Source organism: Vigna umbellata, chromosome 1 (genome assembly GCF_029865625.1).
Source record: "Vigna umbellata cultivar VRB3 chromosome 1, Vumbellata_1.0, whole genome shotgun sequence".
NCBI classification, from domain to species: Eukaryota; Viridiplantae; Streptophyta; class Magnoliopsida; order Fabales; family Fabaceae; genus Vigna; species Vigna umbellata.
The window spans coordinates 12,069,809-12,090,428 of record NC_142165.1 but is presented as its reverse complement, the minus strand read 5'-3'; the positions used below and the strand labels follow the sequence as shown (position 1 = coordinate 12,090,428).

Sequence of the window (20,620 nt, the reverse complement as noted above, 5' to 3'; positions counted from 1 at the left end):
AGTGTTCCATTCATCCAAAATCAAAACACAAGATTGAATAACTTAGATAGAAACCTGTGTGTCAAAATGAAGACCGTCTTTCTATCATTCTTCACTCTGCTAATTCTGTTAGTCTTCACAGTTACTGCCACAAAGCCATCAAAAGGCTTAACCTGTGAGCAGGAGAAAACCTTAGTGAAGCCATGCTTAGAATATCTAACAAAGAAAACTGATGCCCCTTCAACTTCTTGCTGCGATGGGATGAAACAGATCATAATTTCATCACCTACGAAGGAAGAAAAACGTGGTGCATGTAAGTGCCTAAGGGAACAAGGCTCTCAGATTCCTAACCTAGACAAAGACAGAGCCAATAATCTTTGCAAAGAGTGCAAATTCATGTCCAGTGACTTGGATTGCCAAAAGTAAGACTTCTTTTTTTACTTATACAATTCATATTAATACCTTTCTCTCCTTTGCTTTTTCCTCACATTGCTTTTCCTTTCTTTTCTTTTTTTCAGACTTGATTAAACTTGGAACTGTGGATTATGCTGGGAATTTTCTATTTCTGTAACAGAATAACATTGTTTGTTCAACTTCTGTCAACAAACATTTATGTTGAAATCAATGATTAATGAATATGCTTTATATATATTGTTGCTGTCTTCTATTCATTTCTTTCCATCTAATTATGATGAACTATTTGTGTTTAATGTTTGAGATTGATGAGCCTAATCCAAAATTAATCCAATGGAAATAACCTATCATTTATATATATATATATATTGTATAATAAAATAAATTTTAGAAGTATATGGTTCAAAATAGAGGATTAATAAAAAAAAACATATAATTCTATTAAGATTAATATAATGTAATCCTATAAAGATTAATAGAGAAGAGTTTAACGTCACTCCCACTTAAATTACTAATTGAAACTAAAAGTTACAAGTCAAATTTATCTTATTTTATTTTCTAAGTTATGAGACTGAAATTTTAAAAAATATTCCATGAAACATGATTATGTATTTTGACTCTTGTGATTCATAATTAGAAGTTTGTAGTTAGAGAAATTATTTTTGCAATTTTTAGAGAAATCTAGAAATCTAAATGTCACTTCTTTATATTTGTTTTGTATTGTCTCGGTAAAACTCTATTTTCTACTTTGTTAATTTTTGGATCAGACTGAAATTTTTATATATAGTTTTTTACACATAGTTATTTACTTTATCCTTGGGATTGTAAGCTAGAGATCTTTCGTTGAAGATATTTGTTTCATAATCTTAAAAAAAGAAAATTGTCATTAAATGATGAATTTTTGTTATAAGTATTGCGATAGAATAAATTATGTGAATCCTTATGTGGTATTGTGAATTGTCCTAACTTATAGATGAGATTAATACTTTGATATGAAGTAATGATAGGTAATGTGTTGAGATGTGATTCGTGTGGAGGTTATCCTAGCTCGGCTAGTATTAGACACATACAGAGTATGATTTCTAATGATGAGAGCCAATGGAGGTTTTCATATCGCAAATATAGAAATTTATCATGTCATGGTTTGGTTGTGATTGTGAGTTCTAATTCTCAAACTTATAACCATAGCTCCTGAGAGGTACCAGAGAGACATGACATGTGTAAAGGTACTTGCAATAATCATAGTGAATAGAAAACTAAGTGGATTCCTATACAAAATCTTAAAGAGCAATAATGGGAGAGTGAAACTAATTTTTGTATCATTATAAATATATATTATATTGTAAAAATTAAAAATATACTTTTGTATTGAGTCTTAGGACTAACTTGACTGTACGAAGTCAGAGATTTAATACGAAAATTTTCATATGTAATATAAATATGTGTTAAAATTTATATATAGTAAGTTTATGGAGTGGATGTATCCGGACCTATGAGTTAAGAGCCAAGATACTAATAATAAATTTGAAATCACAAGTCACTTAGATTAGAGAGATCTTGGTATTATTTTTAATTAATTTTTTTAAAAAGTAATAAAGTTATTTAATTTTTTCTTTATATGTTTAGTTAAGCCATTAACGTAAACACAGTATAAAGGTAAGATTTTGGAGAGTGTTATATCCATCGAAATCGAAATAAAAACAAGAGTGAAAGAAAAAGAGAGTGAAAATGAAGAGAGAGTCAACATCAGTGTTTGGTTTCGGAGTTTTGTTAATTCTCACAGTTGCAGCCATGAAACCAGTGAATGGATTCAGCTGTGTGGAGGCAAAACTGTCATTGTTGGCATGCTTACCTTTTCTCACCAGCAGTCAAGATAGCCCTTCAAGTACTTGCTGTAATGCAGTGAGCAGTGTGAGAGCTTCAGCACCTACAAAACCTGAACTTCGTGAGGCATGTCTATGTCTCACGGCAGCTGTCGGTGAAGTTCCTAATCTTGACAAAGATAGAGCCGTTCAACTTCCTATACTATGTAACGTTGTTGTCGGTTTTCCTCTCACCAAGGACATCGACTGTAACACGTAAGATTTCTTTTTTATTTATATTTTTCTTAATTTATACGAACTCACAGTTCTCATTATTCTTTTATTTTTGTTCACATTTTTTTATCAGGATCTCTCTTTGAGCAAGAGTTTTGAGGATGAAATGAGACATTAAAAATGCTGGATTATGCTTTGAACTTCCTTTCCTTTTCATGAAAAATAATAATAAAAAGATTGTTTTCTCAACTTGTTCCAGACAGGCATTTTTATTGAAAATAATGATTACTTAATAGATATATATGCTATTGGTATCCATTTCTTCACAGAGTCTCTTGGCATTTAATTATGATGTAAATGTTTGGATACATATACAATTATAAATATATGGATCTATACAAATGTTCCTACTCTTGAAGCTATGTTCCAATTATAGAACCCTTAAATTATAAAATGATATAAATGATATGTTATATTAATTTCGATCCAAATTTAATAGATCACCAAAATATTATATATATTGATCCAAATTTATCCGTCATTAAAATACGATATATTTAGATCGGTTCAAATTTATCGATCACCAAAATAGGTATTAAAATTGGTCTAAATTTATCAATAATCAAATCTCCTTAGAAAAATATAGTTATGCACCTAAACATAATATAACAAGCAATATAATCTCTCCATTGACCTTGAAATCCTTTCCTAGAAGTAATAATTTCATTTCTAACATTCCCCTTAATTTACCTCATAAAATCACTTTCAATTTCAAATAAAACCCTAAAGTCACTTAACCAACCAAAGCATTTTCAAACTATTCTATAAAATTCCAAAAACCAACCGTGTATAATTTTGTTATTCAAACCAATAACACAACAAAATATCAATATTTACGAGTTCAATTCTCAAATCATCCTATATTAACAATTTCTAAATAACTAATGCATAATTAAATCTTTTGAACAAATCAATTTTCCAATTCAAGACACACACCAACTCATGCTTGAAATTCAATTTAGTCATTCATATTGGAATACTTTGTATCACATATCACATTGTCTGAAATATATCGCACAACAACTTAACAACAAATACAAATTATTTAGGATTTTAAAAATAAAGCTACGTTTTCCATAGAACTCTTAAAATTATGTTTTTACACTCAAATTAATATTTTATACAATGTCTTTATATATCTATATATATATATGGGAATGGATATAATCTTACTATTGGTTTACCGTTAAACATTAAAAACAGTAATTTTAAGTTTTCTCTTCTATTGGTTGAATATTAATTATATCTATAATGTTTTATTTAATAATTTTACATTATTCAATGATATGTTACACTGGTTTCTATTTTTCATTTTCTCTGGAGATGAAAAATACAAAAAAAAGCCACATAATATTTTATTTCCTGAGACAATAATTCATTTTGTAACTTCATTATATTCTAAACTTTAATAATTTTAATTTGACCATTATTAAATCAAAATATTATTTATGATATCTAGATAAAAAAAGTTATGACAATTATTCCTCTATGTGTATTTAAAAATTAAAAAATAAAATAGAAATCAACGAACTAATTCACTTATTTGTATAGGTATAGGCATGGACCCGACCCTTACTTCTTGTGAAGCACATGGGAAGTAGTATGAAGAACCCCACCACCTATTCGTTTCCATATCTTTGTTTTGCTTTTATGATTCTGAAAGCGTCAGAATTTAGGTTTGCTTCAAGTATTTAATGATACTTTAGTAATATTGAATAAATTATATTAAAGAATTATATGTCTTCAAATATATACGGTTGTGACATTTATTATTTTTCCAATTTTTAATTTTATCAAATTAAACATATATATAGTAAAATTACCTATATGCTTAATCTTATTTGTGTAACACCCCAAAAAAAAATTTTTTTTCTAAACATCTCACACACAAATTATTTCATTAATAATGAAAACATCGTACAGTATTACAATCATCCAACTAAGAGTAGCATAGTTCACACTGGAAAATACATTTTTTTTAAATATCATTACAACACTCCTAAATTTATTTATTTATTTTTTTAAACTACTCTTCATTTTTCTGCTGCTTCCTCCTTCACTTGTATTGGTTCAGACGTCGTTCCTGCATCTGCTCCCATATAACATAAACGTTATACGATCATCGCGAAAATAAGATTTTCCGGCACAAACAAACAAGTAAGGGTGACCTACCATGCAAAATTCAAAGAAAAACATTACACTCTTATTATACGTAATACATTCACCATAAATTCTTGCAAGATGCAATTATCATGCTAGACTCTATTATCCGGATATAATGTTGATGGAAGTCTCGGGTGATCATGCACTTGTGGTGACATTTATAACACAGTTATGACCAAAAATAATATATCACATCACCCACAAGGTTAGTCCATTAACGTCTATGAACATAGACTAGGACCTCCTACTACTCTCACCATATAACACATCCTTCTCTAATTGAGACTGGACAATTATTAGAGTTTTAGGATAACCACCAACAACAGGACCCTCAACATCAACATATACACTAATACCATACCAATATAGAATCTCTCCATGAGACTCATATCATGCTCATATTCCTCAACTCATATCCTACCATTACAAAATCTCCCCATAATACTCATATCATGTTCAGATGCATAATTTCATATCAACATCATAAAATACATTCATCACAGAAATCATACAAGATAAATATATTACAAATAAATTAACAATAATAAAATATTACTATAAATGGTCACCGGAGAAGAATCAAATGTTTGACAATCAATAAAATAATCTTAATAAAAATTCTTGGGGAAACAAGAAGTTGAATCTGGCAGAGCCGGTTAGACAACTTCTCATCCTTTCAGGAAGATGCAATAAAAATTAAATAGAACAATAAAAGTTCTGGGGAAACAAGAAGTTGAATCTGGCAGAGCCGGTTAGACAACTTCTCATCCTTCCAGGAATACAATGTAATTAAATAATAAGAACAATAACAGGTCTGGGGAAATAAGAAGTTGAATCTGGCAGAGCCGGTTAGACAACTTCTAATCCTTCCAAAAATAAAAACGAATAAGGAAAACAATAAAAAGTATGGGGAAACAAGAAGTTGAATCTGGCTTCTAATCCTTCCAAAAATGTAATAAAAATAAATAAGGAAAGAAATAAAAAGTTTGGGAAAACAAGAAGTTGAATCTGGCAGAGCCGGTTAGACAACTTCTAATCCATCCAAAAATACAAAAATAAACAACTAATTACATACAAATGACATAACATAATCAACCTCACATTTTACAACTATCACACTTGGATCTAAACACAGAAGCATGTTCTCATTCAAAATTCAAAATCATACAGAAACAAAATACTTCATATTTAAGATTTAAGATCAAACAAAAGCAACATATGCAATACTCAAGATAATACAAAACAAAAATGTAACTCCCCTTATCTCTATTCCAGACTTAATTTCCTCCTCTGAAACAATTCTCCGAAAACTTCCAGAATTCCCCCTTTGCAACTAAAAATTCCTCCAACTCTCTTCTCTCAAAATTTCTCTCAAAATACAAATAAAGAATAATAGTAAACTACCTAAAGATAAAATATAAAAAAAAAATATCTAACACTCTCAGTGAACATATATGTTTATGCAATCAAGTGACAGCAAATTGTTAATGATTTATAAAAATAACATAGAAGACAAAATATCAATTCAGAAGACTTTCCTGAGCAACAAATATGGGACATTGCTCCATGTAAATCTCTTCTTGCAAATAGTCGTTGAGGAATGCATTATTGACATCCAGTGGATAAAGAAATCATTGTTGAAGAGTTTAACAAAAGTCATCTTTGTCATGGAAGAAAACACATATATAAACAAGTCAAACGCAATGGTGACAAAAGGAAGGTCAGAAAAGACAGCAACGGAAGAAGCCATTGATGAACAAGAAACCTTAAAAATTTAATATTCTGCAATCAAAGCACCTAAAAAAGGAAAAGAGCAAGCTCGATGCTTTAAATAACTGTCTCAGAGAAGACGGGACATGCAATCACATACAATGAACCTAAAAGAAGAAAAAGAACGACATTGACATTTTAAATCCTTGTCTAAAAGGAAACAAGACATACCACCACGCATGAAGAAAAAAAAAAGCAAATTCACGATTTCAAAAAGTGCTAAGAAAACGTAGGAACTTCGATGAACGTATTGTTACAATAGTTAGAAAAATAAAAACGAAATTTAGTTTATTTTATACAATGAAAGAATAATGTTTGAATTGTGTGGCATGATTTTATCTCCAAGAAAGTTGTTAAAGTTTTGAATATGTGTATATCTTACTCTTCTTGTTTTTTAACATTTGAGAATTGATTTTGTCTGTGTTTTTACCAATTTGCCCTAAGAAAAATAGAGTTTTAATTAAAGTTTTCTTCCATACATAATGTAAAAAAGCCTAATTGGTTTCATACATAGAATGATAGCTTGTTTCCATTGGATTTATTTTGGATTAGCGTCATGAATCTCGAACATTAAACAAAAAATTCATCATGGAAAGAAATAATAATAATGATAATAAAAGATAGGAAGAACATATATAAATCATATCTATTAATGATCACTTCCAACATAAATGTTTGTCGACAGAGGTTCAAGAAACAATCTTATTTTTTCATAAAAATAGGAAATTGGAAGCATAATCCATCATTTCTAACACCCCATTTCCTGTTGAAGCCTTGAAGAATTCTGAAAGAAGAAAAGAAAGGAAAAGCAATGTGAAGAAAGGGAAATGAATGATGAAAATGATTAATATAAGTAGGAAAAAGAAGTCTTACAAATTACAATCAAAGTCGTTGGAGATGGGAATGAAGCATTTCTTCAAGTGGCAGTGATACTATTTGGTTCACCATTATTTATCACTATTAATATTTTTTTCTTATTTTTCTTTTTCTAATAGTATGGTCCACAAAATAATATAATATGATATGAGTTACATTTGTTATTTTTTTATTGTTATTATTATTATTGGTTTCATCCGTTTTAATATGTAATGATCTTATTACAAATATTTAATATTTTTTTATTTATTGGAAGGTGGTTCAAATGCTTCCACATATATAACAAGATAAATACCAATGTATTTTGTTTTAGTTTTTCAACTTCTCACACTTATTGTTAATATATTTGTAAACATTATATCATAGTTTTCTTTTATGATTATAAAACGGTTTGAAAACTTACCTTTGTTTTAACTACTTATTAATAGTTTGAGTAAATTATATATATATATATATATATATATATATATATATATATATATATATATATTAAAAATTACATATCTTAAATTAATTGTGTTTCATTATTCTAATGTACTATCAATTCTAAAATATAATTTTCTAAGTTCTTATATTTTTTTCAAGAACAAAATTTTTGACTTCAAAAATTATGTATAATTATCTCATATTTTTAAAATTGAAAATTTAATCATTTGAGCAAATTAGTATTTATTCTGACACTTGAACCATTCATTAAGCTAAGAATACAAATTTGATCATCTAAATAGCTACCTAATTCCCTAATTCAAAACTTTAAAGTTCTTGTTTTCTTATATGGCGCTAAGCGGTTGATATGGCGTTGAGCGCAAGCTTGACATTGAGGGTTAGTGAATATTTCTGCTCCAGGCTTCTAAGCGCTACATTTTGTAGGTAGACTAACCATGTAAGTGGTACGGTGTTAACTCCTTGTTTACAACTCTGTAGAGTATAACTACCACTACAAGTCCATACCTATGTTGAAACCTTATGTCAAAAGCATGTATATAATTGAGTTAGTGTCAAGCATTGTATAAGTATATAAATATATATATGTGGAGTGTTTGACATGTGTGATTGATAAACTTACACATTTATAATGTTAGATTAAATCTTTTGATACCTTAGCTTATTACTCTTTTTGTCTTTGTTTGTGTGGTTGTTTTTTCTTTTGCAATGATCACTTTAATGGTGTGAGCAAAGAAAAATGTTTCTTTTAATTAAGTGCTAGTTGATGGTAATGCAGAAACATAAAATAACATGCTTTGTGTATATTAAATATTTTGAAAAATCTAGTATATGATCTAGTAAATATATTTTGATGTTATAGTTATATTTAAATAATTGTAATAATATGTTATGTTTTCTTAAAATTGTTTTTTATATATTGGATGTGTGATAATTTTTATAATAACTTAATAATATTAAAATAGGATGTTACAAATTTTTTTAATATGAAATATTTTGCTCTCTTGCATATTACAAAAAGTAATATATACAGAAATCATTATTATCGTCTTAAATAATTATTCTCTATAAGGGTGATGATTTAACAAAGTAAGGATCGAATGAAAATGAGAAAGAAAGCAAGATAATACTGTTTTGTTTGATTAAAGATTGAAGAAAGAAAAATAAAGAGAAAGAAAATGAAAAATGTGAATATTCAGATTAAAAGAAATAAAATAAAAATTATGAGAAGTAATGGAAATTTGTTTTTGAATTATATGTAGTAAAGTAAGATTTCTTTTTATGTTAATATTTTTTTTAAAATATTTTAATATAAAAAAAATTAAAAATAATTTTATTTGATATTGATGATTTTATTTATTATTATTTCATATTAATTTTAATCTATTATTATAATAATATAAAAACGAAAAGAGAAGAAATAAAAAACATCCATAATCAATTATAAGTACTCCATAATTAATCACGTTTGTCTAAAATACGCAGGTTATTATCTGATTATTATATTTTTTTTGTTAACAATAAAAAATATATATACAAAAATTATCATTTATTATTATTATTAGCATAAACACAGGAGTTACACATTTTTTAAATATTTATAAATTATTTAAATTTTTAAAATAGTAATTAAAAGAATGGCAACTGCAATTATGATAGTAAGGGTGATAAATGACTAATAATAATAATAATAAATGATAGTAGTTATTATGATAATATTGGTAGTAATAACAATAATGATAATTAATGACATTAATCATGGGGATGATAATATAATAATCCTTGCTCTGACAGATATTACGCTTATAATGATGATAAAATATGAAGAGAATAGTAAAAATGATAAGGCAAGTTTTAATAATTAGAGTGCAGGAACCATAAAATGTCTATGATATTGAAGATGATACAGATATATGTGTACATACAATTAACTTTGTCTCAAAAGTACCTAAGGATAAATTAACATAATTATAAACAACAATTAATACATGATTAATGATGTTATGAAATTATTGAATAGTCTAATTATGATTCGCTTTGTCTCTCTTTCCTTCATATGAAAAGCCAAACCAACCACAATTTTTAAAATACAAGAGCTTTCGAATATAATCGTTATTATTGGATAAAAGCTATAATCAGATTAAATAAAAAAGAGAGTAAAAAAAAGACTTGTCATATAGTGTGTGTATATATATATCAGAAAAACTGGTACATTCAAAAGAACGAGGCTAAAAGAACGAAAACAAAAACTGAAGTAAAGCATCTAAACAAGAGAAAACCGAAATGAATTGCAAGAAAAAAAATGCTTTGCCAGAAACAAGATCTACCAATTGCCTATATCAGAATCATACAGTACATACAATATCCATTTGAGGTAGCAATAATAAGTTAAAAATGACTGCATCTAGCAATTAAGGAATCCACAACATCCTATTCTACATCTAAACAAAATACACTGAACAATTACACAAAAACTGACAAAACTCAAAGCAAAACACTGGCATACACATTATGACTCCAATGACATCATAGAAACCGAGTCAGGTTCGTGACCATGAACTCTAAACCGATATATACATGTGTGTGAAGGGCTTCCATGGTTGGATGTAAAATCGAGCCTTACCGTGTCGATGAGACCAAAAGCACCTGAATTCAACACGTTGAATGTCTGAGCATTGCTCTTCTCAAGGTCATACGTAAATTCTGATAGAAGATACATCTTTTCAATGTCAAATGCAGAATCACCATTACCGCCCTGCAGCCAACCAGAGACCCTACAGTCTTTAGGGGCACTTGATCTGTCATATGCAACGCTCTGTTGGGCAGAAAAATTATCAGTACTAAAATTTAAAAGTATAAAAAAAATGGATTCAGTGTAGCAGTGGCATGAAGATAAAATTATGTATGGATACAAGAACATCCATCATAAGCAAAATAACAAAGAACTCGGGAAGAAATGACTAGTTAAATTAATATCATTCTCTTCGATGTACACAACAAAAGCAACCAAAGGGCCATTTACTTCTTTTATTTCTTGTTTTAACTTTCTCAATCAATTTTCTGGTTTTTAATATTTGTACAGGAAACCTTGAAAACCATTTATTTGTTTTCTTTAAACAGATATTTAGAAACGAAATAAATTGAAAACAAAATGTCAATTATTAGTTACAAGTAAAAAGCGAAAACAGAAAATGAAAATAAGAAATAAAGTTACAAGTAAAACATCACTTAACTTTCTCAACTTTATTAGTGCTATTGTATTCACTTTTGGTCCTATCAATGCACTAAGAAATTACAAGGTATCTTATAATAGTATCAACTTCAGAAATTTCGAAGATATATATGTAATATATACCCATGTAAAAAGACAATATACATGGTCTCTTTATAGTCTCATTAAACATATTCCGATCAGAAATTTATCCTCTTGGCTTTTGCACCAAACTAGGCATATTTGCCTAGAATATTACGTAAATGGGCAATTCTTTACCAAATATGAAGTCGTGGGGGGCCAAAACGACTTCAAATGAAGAAGTCGTGCCCCCTGCACGACTTCACACTGTTCATTTGACCAGTGATGAAGTCGTGCACCCCAAAAACGACTTCTGGGTCCTGTAATCGATTACAAGATCCTCTAATCGATTACACAATGTTGAAATCGTGACCCCCCTGCACCACTTCAGTGTAGTAGGCAAAAATGATACTGGTAATCGATTACGACACTTTTGTAATCGATTACCAGTGTTTTAAGTGTGCAAGAACCACCCTGGTAAGCGATTACAAGTTTGTTGTAATCGATTATCAGTGTGTTGTGCTTGGTTTATGAAAATTTCTATTGTTTTGTAAAGCATTATTTGAAGTTAATTATGTGTAATGATTTGAATATTTGTAAGCACACATTGTTGTTGATGACATTGTGATGTATTGTTATGTATAGGAAGAGTAATTAATTTAATGTAAATAGAACAAAGAAAGGAAAATCATAAATGAAATTTGTAGTCTTTTATTGAATTCAAAATGCATTACAAAAGGAAGAAGCTTAAACTAAAAAAAACGACAGTACACATTGAAAGGTATCTAGGAAGATGATCCACTATGTGGACCAAAATGACGACGCAGATAGTCAATGTCGTGCTCCACATGCTCAACTCGAGCATCAATAGTATCAAAGCGGTCACCCATGTTCAGCTCCAATTGTTCAAATCTTGCATTCATGCTTTCATTCAGTGTATTGAAGCTGTCCCCAACAAATGTTCGGAGATCGTTGATCCCCCTCATGACGTCATCAAATGAAGTAGTTTGTTGTTGAACAAGTGGTGGTGGTGGTTGTAGTTAAGGAGGTGCTTGATTTTGATGTTGAGGTGGAGGAGGAGAATTTCTGTGAACCCATTTGTTGTCAGCGTTTCTGGTCAATCCAAATGGCTGTATCACTCCTCCTGATATTGTGGTAAGAGTACTAGGTGGGACAGATATTTCATCCTCCAATTGAATTTGAAAATGTTCTAGGATCCGGGTGACCAAAATTGGATATGGTAAAGGAGCATATGGCCTCAAAGCCTTCTTCATCCTATGTCGGATGAGATGGGTCCAGTTTATCTGCTTTGTCGTCATTATTATCCACATTAACAGAATATCTTCCTCGGTTGCCTGTGCAAAGTTAGAAACACATGGAAACAAAACACGACATATAACATAATGTAATATTCTAGCCTCAGCTGTTATATTGCTGGCTAGAATTCTACTCGTAGGAGGATTGTGTGGCAAACAAATCAATTGTCTTGCTACGTCGATATTGTATTGGTCGGCCCAATCCTCAAATAATTTACCTTCAAAGTTCAACCCAACAGAGGGGAGGTTGGCTATGGAAGCAAAAATGATGGGTTTGATAATCATTTTGATATTGTTGACCTCAGTTTTTATTCTGTTAATGTGGATAATAATGACGGCAAAGCAGATAAACTGGACCCATCTCATCCGACATAGGATGAAGAAGACTTTGAGGCCATGTGCTCCTTTACCATATCCAATTTTGGTCACCCGGATCCTAGAACATTTTCAAATTCAATTGGAGGATGAAATATCTGTCCCACCTAGTACTCTTACCACAATATCAGGAGGAGTGATACAGTCATTTGGATTGACCAGAAACGCTGACAACAAATGGGTTCACAGAAATTCTCCTCCTCCACCTCAACATCAAAATCAAGCACCTCCTTAACTACAACCACCACCACCACTTGTTCAACAACAAACTACTTCATTTGATGACGTCATGAGGGGGATCAACGATCTCCGAACATTTGTTGGGGACAGCAAACTTATAATCGCTTACCAGGGTGGTTCTTGCACACTTAAAACACTGGTAATCGATTACAGAAGTGTCGTAATCGATTACCAGTATCATTTTTGCCTACTACACTGAAGTCGTGCAGGGGTCACGATTTCAACATTGTGTAATCGATTAGAGGATCTTGTAATCGATTACGGGACCCAGAAGTCGTTTTTGGGGTGCACGACTTCATCACTGGTCAAATGAACAGTGTGAAGTCGTGCAGGGGGCACGACTTCTTCATTTGAAGTCGTTTTGGCCCCCCACAACTTCATATTTGGTCAAAAATTGCCCATTTACGTAATATTCTAGGCAAATATGCCTAGTTTGGTGCAAAAGCCTATCCTCTTCAAAGAGAGTAGCAAACTAAATACTAGCATATAAGAAATTAGATACAACAAACAAATATGCAGGTTAGATGGAAAACATGCAAAACTTGCAAGAAAAGCAGCCACAAAAAATGATAAAATACGCCATAATGTTATATTCATCCATGCCAAACAAAATGCAGATATACATACGATATGATAGAGATAAACAGCCATCTTGGCATTTCTATGAATCAAATCATGGTATCTTTAACAATAATTCAATGAATTTCAGCCCAAATGATCCCATCCAAGGTAAAACCCTGTCTAGCAACTTCTAGCAGAATAGATCATCAGATCAGAGACTCATTAAAAACTTAATTTGACATCCAACCGTAATTAATTAATTCACCAAGTAAAAGAACACAGCATCCACATTGGTATTATGGGTTTCAGCATTCAGGCCACTTCAAAGCATTTTTTTCTTCTACAGAGATAAATGTTCAAATGCAAAATGAGCTGTCGAAATTCATCCGTAAGCATAGTTGATGAAATTAGTTCCAAATTATATTTTATTTCTAGTGTCCTATCAGTGTGAATAGTAGATGCAATGGACTGTAATCTCTTTTGTCCGTATCAGGAATGATAAAAAAATGCTCATTTAATAGACCAAATCAAAGAAACATTCAAAAGGTAGCATATCATTTACAGTGAATGCCAGCAGCACAAAATAGGAGATATGAACCCCGTCGTTAAACGTGGCTTAATATCATTATCATAAAAAACAGTATCATTATCATAAAACATATGATAGTCCACCCCCGCCCCCAATGACATGCACAATAAGCTTTATACTCTCTTGAATCAAAATGCCCCATTAATCGTTTCTCTTGTTTAATTCCAAAATATAGAATATAACTCCTAACAGCTAATAATCTCCCAAATCACATTTCATCAAGTTTAGCATCACTAGCATAAGTACAGAGAGAAACAAAAAACTGTATCTTTTACAAAAATGTCACCCAGAGGCGAAAACTTATCAATAAAATAGTTACATCCATGTAATGTATTAGGGGAAATAAACTTAATGCATGGCACATCATCCAATTGCAAATTCATAAACTGAGTTTGCCACAAGCAGAAAGAAGGCCAAGTGCATAAACATGAGATATGCATAATATATTTGCAAACATAAATTTCGATATCAAACATTTCATCTATTCTAATACTTAAGTAAATTTAAGGAACAGTAAAAAAACACGTTATATACCATACTAACAGACTGACATGAACACAAAAATGTTTAGATTTAGAACGAAAATTCGTCACCTTTGCTACATGTTCCAAGGTGACAGCCTCGGGAATGATGGCAGTGCGAAGCCTAATCTGAACAAACCCTTTACTATCCTTCAAGGGGAAACACTGCCCTGGCTCGCCAAAGCTCGGTTTTAACATCCTCTCCGCACTTGGGTGGACACCATTTCTGACCAACTTTAACCAATTTCCCCTCCCCATATGATACACCTCCGAATGCTTCACCACCGCACCGCCGCTGGTGGCTAGAGCATAATCCACTCTCCCAAGCCCATCAGCAGCATGTTTCTCAATCTCCTTCTCAATCACTTCTCTTGCAAAATCTCTTATTTCATCCAAACCACCACCCTGGAACCCACCCCCCTTCACACTCCTCACTTCCTCAACAAATTTCTCAAACTCTTCCTTTGACAACCAATCCTCCCCTTTTAACTCACTCCAATACTTCTCCAATTCCTCACTCCTAGCCTCCAATTTCTTCAACCCACTTTGAAAAATCACCCCTTTCTCCTCAATTTTCTCATTCAATTCCTTTCTTAACCCTCTAACCTCATCTTCAATCTTCTTATCCACCACATCAACTTGCACCTGAATCATCTTAGCCGTCTTCTTCAACAGTCCCTCCACATCCGAAATCCTTCCCTCGAATTCCGACAACCCGGCGTACCCTCCGACATCACCATCACCGGACTTCAACGCCAGCCGCCGGATCAACTGAACCAGCCCCGCAAGCACCACCAACAGCACTAAATTCTTCCCAAAAATGCTCACCACCGTCAGCCACCGCGGCTTCTCTGCCTTCACGGCAGACTTCCTCGCCCGCCGCTGTTGAAGCGATGCGGAGTTCCCACCTGACCCGGCGACCTTCTTCACCGGAGCCAAATCCCGAGGGATCCGGTCAAGAACCGCCTCGCCTCGAATGGAATGGTGACTAAGGTCGCGCCCGGCGCCCGTGGCACCTTCGCCGGAAGTCGCGACTGCGGGGGAGGCAGCGACGTCGTTGGCGAGGAGCTCGATGTTGGTGGCAGTTTTCCTCTCGGTAGCGAGCACCGGCCTCCGACGCGCCCCCGGGTTAGCCGCGGTGATGGACACCGTGGAAGCCGACATCGGAACCTGCGATACAACTGCGAACAAGCGAAGCACCGAACCCACGACGCAGGGACAGAGCCACTGAACCCGGAAAGCAGTCGGTCCCAGACGCACCGCAGATTTGGGAAAACGCAGCGCCTGAGATCAAATCTCTTCACAGAAACAAACATCAAAGAGGGCAAAGTGAGAAATTAACGGGAAAGTGAAAAGAAAATTCCAAAAGCCAAAGAGGACAAAGGAAAAACCATTACCAATTGAAAGCTGCGATTGACAGACGAAGATTCGAAGAGAGAAATTGGAAGCTGCTATTGACAGAGGGCAAAGAAAGCTATTTTACACAGATGAAGATTTGAAAAGAAACGTTGGGGCAGCGAGCAAAACAAGAGAGAGGAGTGAAAATTTTGAAAGAATGAGAAAGATGATGTGTGAAAAAATAGGAGAAATGGAATTTAGCCTGGTTCATTGAAAAACCCCAGACACTTAAATCTCCGTGTTTAAACCAAAAACAAATGTAACACATTCAGTAATAATAAATGGGAGATTGTGGACTTTCCTTTCCAAATGATTTTTGTAATAATGATTGTGAATTCATGTATTTTTGGGCTTGAAATCAAACCGATGTATATTCAACTTTCAGATGAGATAAGAATAATTTTTCTTTTTTTATCATAATGTAAATGGTGATTATTCAACATTGAAAAAGTGAGTAACATATTGTACATGCACTTGCACTTACCTGATCATTCTCTCAAGATGTATTGAAAAAATTAGGATTTAAACCTGATAATCAATATTATTTCAATACTTAATTAAGGTTAAAGTATCTAATGAATTTAAATACTTTTAATTGAATTTTATGAAATACTATTTTGTCTTTAGAACAGGTGTGATTCTTATCAATATATTTGTTATATATTCTTGAGCATCCCAGGCAAAGAAGTTGGCATTGTCATGGCTCTTCATTGTTAATGATACTAAGCAGCTTCTGGACTGAGAATTCTTTCCTGAAGAATTTAATAACACTTACTTATATGGGGAATTTAATAACACTTACATATCTCTACTGAGGCCGACTTATTAAACACTTTCACAATTTATTTTATTCTCCGGTTTGGTCTTATTTTTTGTTTTCTTGTCTCGTTTTCCTTTTTGGAGGTATCTCCTGATGTCAAAGTCAGCAGGTGAACCGTTCGATAATTCAATTCAATGTAATAGTAATAAATGTACGATAAATGTTCTTTATCTATCTCTCATTTAACTCATATTTATAGTTTTTGACATAAACTCAAGATTTATGATATCTTAATATCGACTTAATCCCCGACTTACCTTAATCTCGTAAGATTGATTTGTTTATTTGTTGCGGACGGGGCCGTCCTTGTCGGTCATACAATTAACAACAAAGAGAATTGTTGGAATAGAAGTAAATTTCCCATCGAGAAAAGTAAGACCTAATTGGAGGAAAATTAGCAAGCATAGCATGGTGGTGCTAGATGGGCTAGGACCGAAAGCCCACCTATCAAGAGTCCAAGGGTAACGTGGCTTAGGTGCAAGACTTTTCTCTTCCTATACCTCCTTTTTTCTTTTTGCACCATCATAAAATTTATAAATCCAAAATTACCCTTTAATAAAACAGTAAAAGTTACTTCACCTCTTCTGAAACGTGTAATCCGAAAAGGATTGCACAAACTCTAATGTATTAAAAAGTATTTTCTGAACTCTGTCATTCGAAAAGTATTTCTGGATCTTGAAATAAGTTTCAGCTTACATAATCCAGAAAATCTCCATTATTCCTAGTATGGCTTGACTCTAGACAGTCATGATATTGGTGATACTGAATGATGCATCATTAATCATGTCACACATAAGATTATTAGCATGAATTATTTTATTATCTTCTTGCAGCATTACACGTGTTTCATTTGTCACATTTACTCCTCTTCACTCTTCGTATAAAAGCCACATTATATATATTTTTTAAAAAATTCATACACTATTTCACAACACTACTATTCTTTCGATCTTCTTATATTTCTTACTAAATCATGAATTTAAGAATTTTTATTCTGCTATTTACACATCATCTCATGTAATTAAGTAGTAAAGCTACAAGCATATCGCTCTATATGGTAAATCCAAATTTCATTGTAATTTGTATAGTTTCTTGTCAAATATTAAAAATCGTTTGGCTTATTTATCTATTACCTAATATATTTTAAGAAAATGAAATCTTTGATTTTTCTTTCATAATAATGTAACCTAATAACATCTTTATACGCCGATTTCACCTTGGTTATTTATTTAGATTTTGATTATAATAAATATAGTTTATTTGTGTTTAATAAAATATAATTTTTATTATGAGTTTGTATGATTTTTATTTTTTATTTTTTTATTTTAATAAATTTTTAAATAATAACAAATGATAAATAAACTTTAAACTATTCGTATAACTATTAAAATTCATATAATAAATAGGTAAACTTGGTTGATGAATTCATTGCAGGTAGTTTAATATTGATTATTTTGTTCGGGGAGATGAATCTCTGATATTAAATATTTTAAGTTTCATAAAATATAATTTTTATGGTGAGTTTTGTATAGTCTCTCATAATTTATATTTTGTTTATTTTAATAAAATTTTATATAATAATAAATAATTGAAACCATCATAATTAAATGCGAAGAGAGTCTACAAAGAAACGGATACCAACAACATATATATCTATTAAGTAATAATCATTTTCAACAAAAATGCCTCTCTGGAACAACTTGAGAAAACTATCTTATTTTTTTTTTTCATGAAAAGGAAAGGAAGTTACAAGCATAATCCAGCATTTTCAATGTCTCATTTCATCTCAAAACTCTTGCTCAAAGAGAGATCCTGAAAAAGAAATTGTGAACAAAAATAAGAGAATAATGAAAACTATGAGTATGTATACATTAAGAAAAATTTAAATAAAAAAGAAATCTTACTTGTTACAGTCGACGTCTTTGGTGAGGGGAAAACCGACATCAACCTTACATAGTTTAGGAAGTTGAACGACTCTATCTTTGTTAAGCTTAGGAAATTGAGCGATGGCTGCCTTGAGACATTGACATGCCTCACGAAGTTCAGGTTTTGTAAGTGTTGAAGCTTTCACAGTGCTCACTGCATCACAGCAAGAAGTTGAAGGGATATCTTCAGTGTTGCCGAGAAAAGGTAAGCATTGCACAAATGAAACTTGTGTTATCAAACAGTTGAATCCATTCACTGGTTTCATGGCTGCAACTGTGAGAAGTAACAAAACTCCCAAACCAAAAACTGATGTTGACGCTCTCTTCATTTTCACACTCTTTTTCTTTCACTCTTGTTTTTATTTCGATTTCGATTGATGCAACACTCTCCAATATCTTATATTTATACTGTTGTCACCTATGTTTACGTTAATGACTTAATTAAATATATAAAGAAAAAACTGAATAAATTTATTACTTCTTAAAAATTAATAAATGATTGTTTTGACATTGTTTTATGATATAAATGATTTTCTTAAAAAAAATTAAATTTATAAAGAAAGAGTTAATAAATTTATTACTTTTTAAACGTTTTAATTAAAAATAATATCAAGATATCTTATTTAAAGATTTCAAACTTATTTTAATATATAAGTTATTTATGGTTTCAAATTTATTATTAGTTATCTTTAAAAGTCATGATTAATCTCTTTCTTTTTATTGTTTAAAAGACGTGTTTGACCATTTATTAATATTTAATATAATATTTGCTAACTTATATAATATCTTAAAATATATCAAATTTTCGCTGATAAAAATTTTATTCATAAAAAAATACTTACTTTAAACACAATAGTGTTTTAATAATTTTTATTTTAAATTTAAAAAAAAATCAAAAATTATTCAAATACTCTTAATTTTAAAATTTATAATCCATAATATAAGAAGGTTTTTTTTTCACTAAAATTTAATACTAAGAGGTTACATAAGTTACCAAATAAATTAATTTTATTTTATAAGTGAATTTTGTAATATTAAGTTAAATTTAAAATTTAAAATTTATTTTTTAAAAGATTAGAAAGAAAGAAATATTTTTATCTCTTAATAATATTTTGTTTTTTACTTTGATAATGTTGAGTTGATAACTTTGCATAGCCTTATATTTGTATAGTTTTTTTAGTTAATTATTATCTTTAATCTCAAGACGATTGATAATTTTAATTACATGTAATTAATGTATGAGGAGAATATGTATGGTAAAATATTTAATAATTTTTATTTGTAACCCAAAACGTTTATTTCATATATATTGTCAACAAGGTATACCAGAAAAAATTAACTTTCAAATATCATGGTTTACTACATTATTGTCTTCTTTGTTTTAGCAAGAAATTGTAATGGAAGGCTATAAAAACCTCTAAATTCTACCCGCTGTTTTGGGTATTTCAGAACTTGCAACAGGTTTATTTGGTGGATTTGAAGCTATAACAAACCTTGGAGAACTTGAAGGTTTATTTGGTGGATTTGAAGCTATAACAAACCTTGGAGAACCTGAAGGTTTATTTGGTGGATTTGAAGCTATAACAAATCTTGGAGAACCTGAAGTTATAATAGGTGGATTTGGTGTATTTGAAGCTATAACAAGCCTTGGAGAACTTGAAGTTGTAACATGTGGATTTGGTGGATTTGAAGCTATAACAGATATTGGAGAACCTGAAGTTGTAACAGGTGGATTTGGTGGATTTGAAGCTATAACAGACCTTGGAGAACCTAAAATTGTAACAGGTGGATTTGGTGGATTTGAAGCTATAACAGACCTTAGAGAACCTGAAATTGTAACA

General features: G+C 31.1%; 3 protein-coding genes and 1 pseudogene across 3 annotated transcripts; 2 read left to right on the top strand and 2 right to left on the bottom strand.

Moving 5' to 3' along the window:
- The first annotated feature begins 17 nt into the window (after nt 1–17).
- Nucleotides 18–405, top strand: LOC124824341 (non-specific lipid-transfer protein A-like). Its single transcript, XM_047296765.2, has one exon. The coding sequence runs from the start codon at nt 67–69 to the stop codon at nt 403–405; it is 339 nt and encodes a 112-aa protein (XP_047152721.2). The 5' UTR covers nt 18–66.
- A 1,716-nt stretch (nt 406–2,121) lies between these two features.
- Nucleotides 2,122–2,623, top strand: LOC148204648 (non-specific lipid-transfer protein A pseudogene; annotated as a pseudogene).
- Nucleotides 2,624–10,048: 7,425 nt separating this feature from the next.
- Nucleotides 10,049–16,322, bottom strand: LOC124826904 (SUN domain-containing protein 1-like). Its single transcript, XM_088095198.1, has 3 exons — nt 16,034–16,322; nt 14,709–15,934; nt 10,049–10,557 (listed from the first exon to the last, which is right to left on the bottom strand). Exons 2-3 carry the CDS (start codon nt 15,798–15,800, stop codon nt 10,252–10,254), a joined length of 1,398 nt encoding a protein of 465 aa, XP_087951324.1. The 5' UTR covers nt 15,801–15,934; nt 16,034–16,322; the 3' UTR covers nt 10,049–10,251.
- A 2,165-nt stretch (nt 16,323–18,487) lies between these two features.
- LOC148204647 (non-specific lipid-transfer protein A-like) lies at nt 18,488–19,140 on the bottom strand. Its single transcript, XM_088109693.1, has 2 exons — nt 18,759–19,140; nt 18,488–18,666 (listed from the first exon to the last, which is right to left on the bottom strand). Exons 1-2 carry the CDS (start codon nt 19,106–19,108, stop codon nt 18,654–18,656), a joined length of 363 nt encoding a protein of 120 aa, XP_087965819.1. The 5' UTR covers nt 19,109–19,140; the 3' UTR covers nt 18,488–18,653.
- Nucleotides 19,141–20,620: the final 1,480 nt, after the last annotated feature.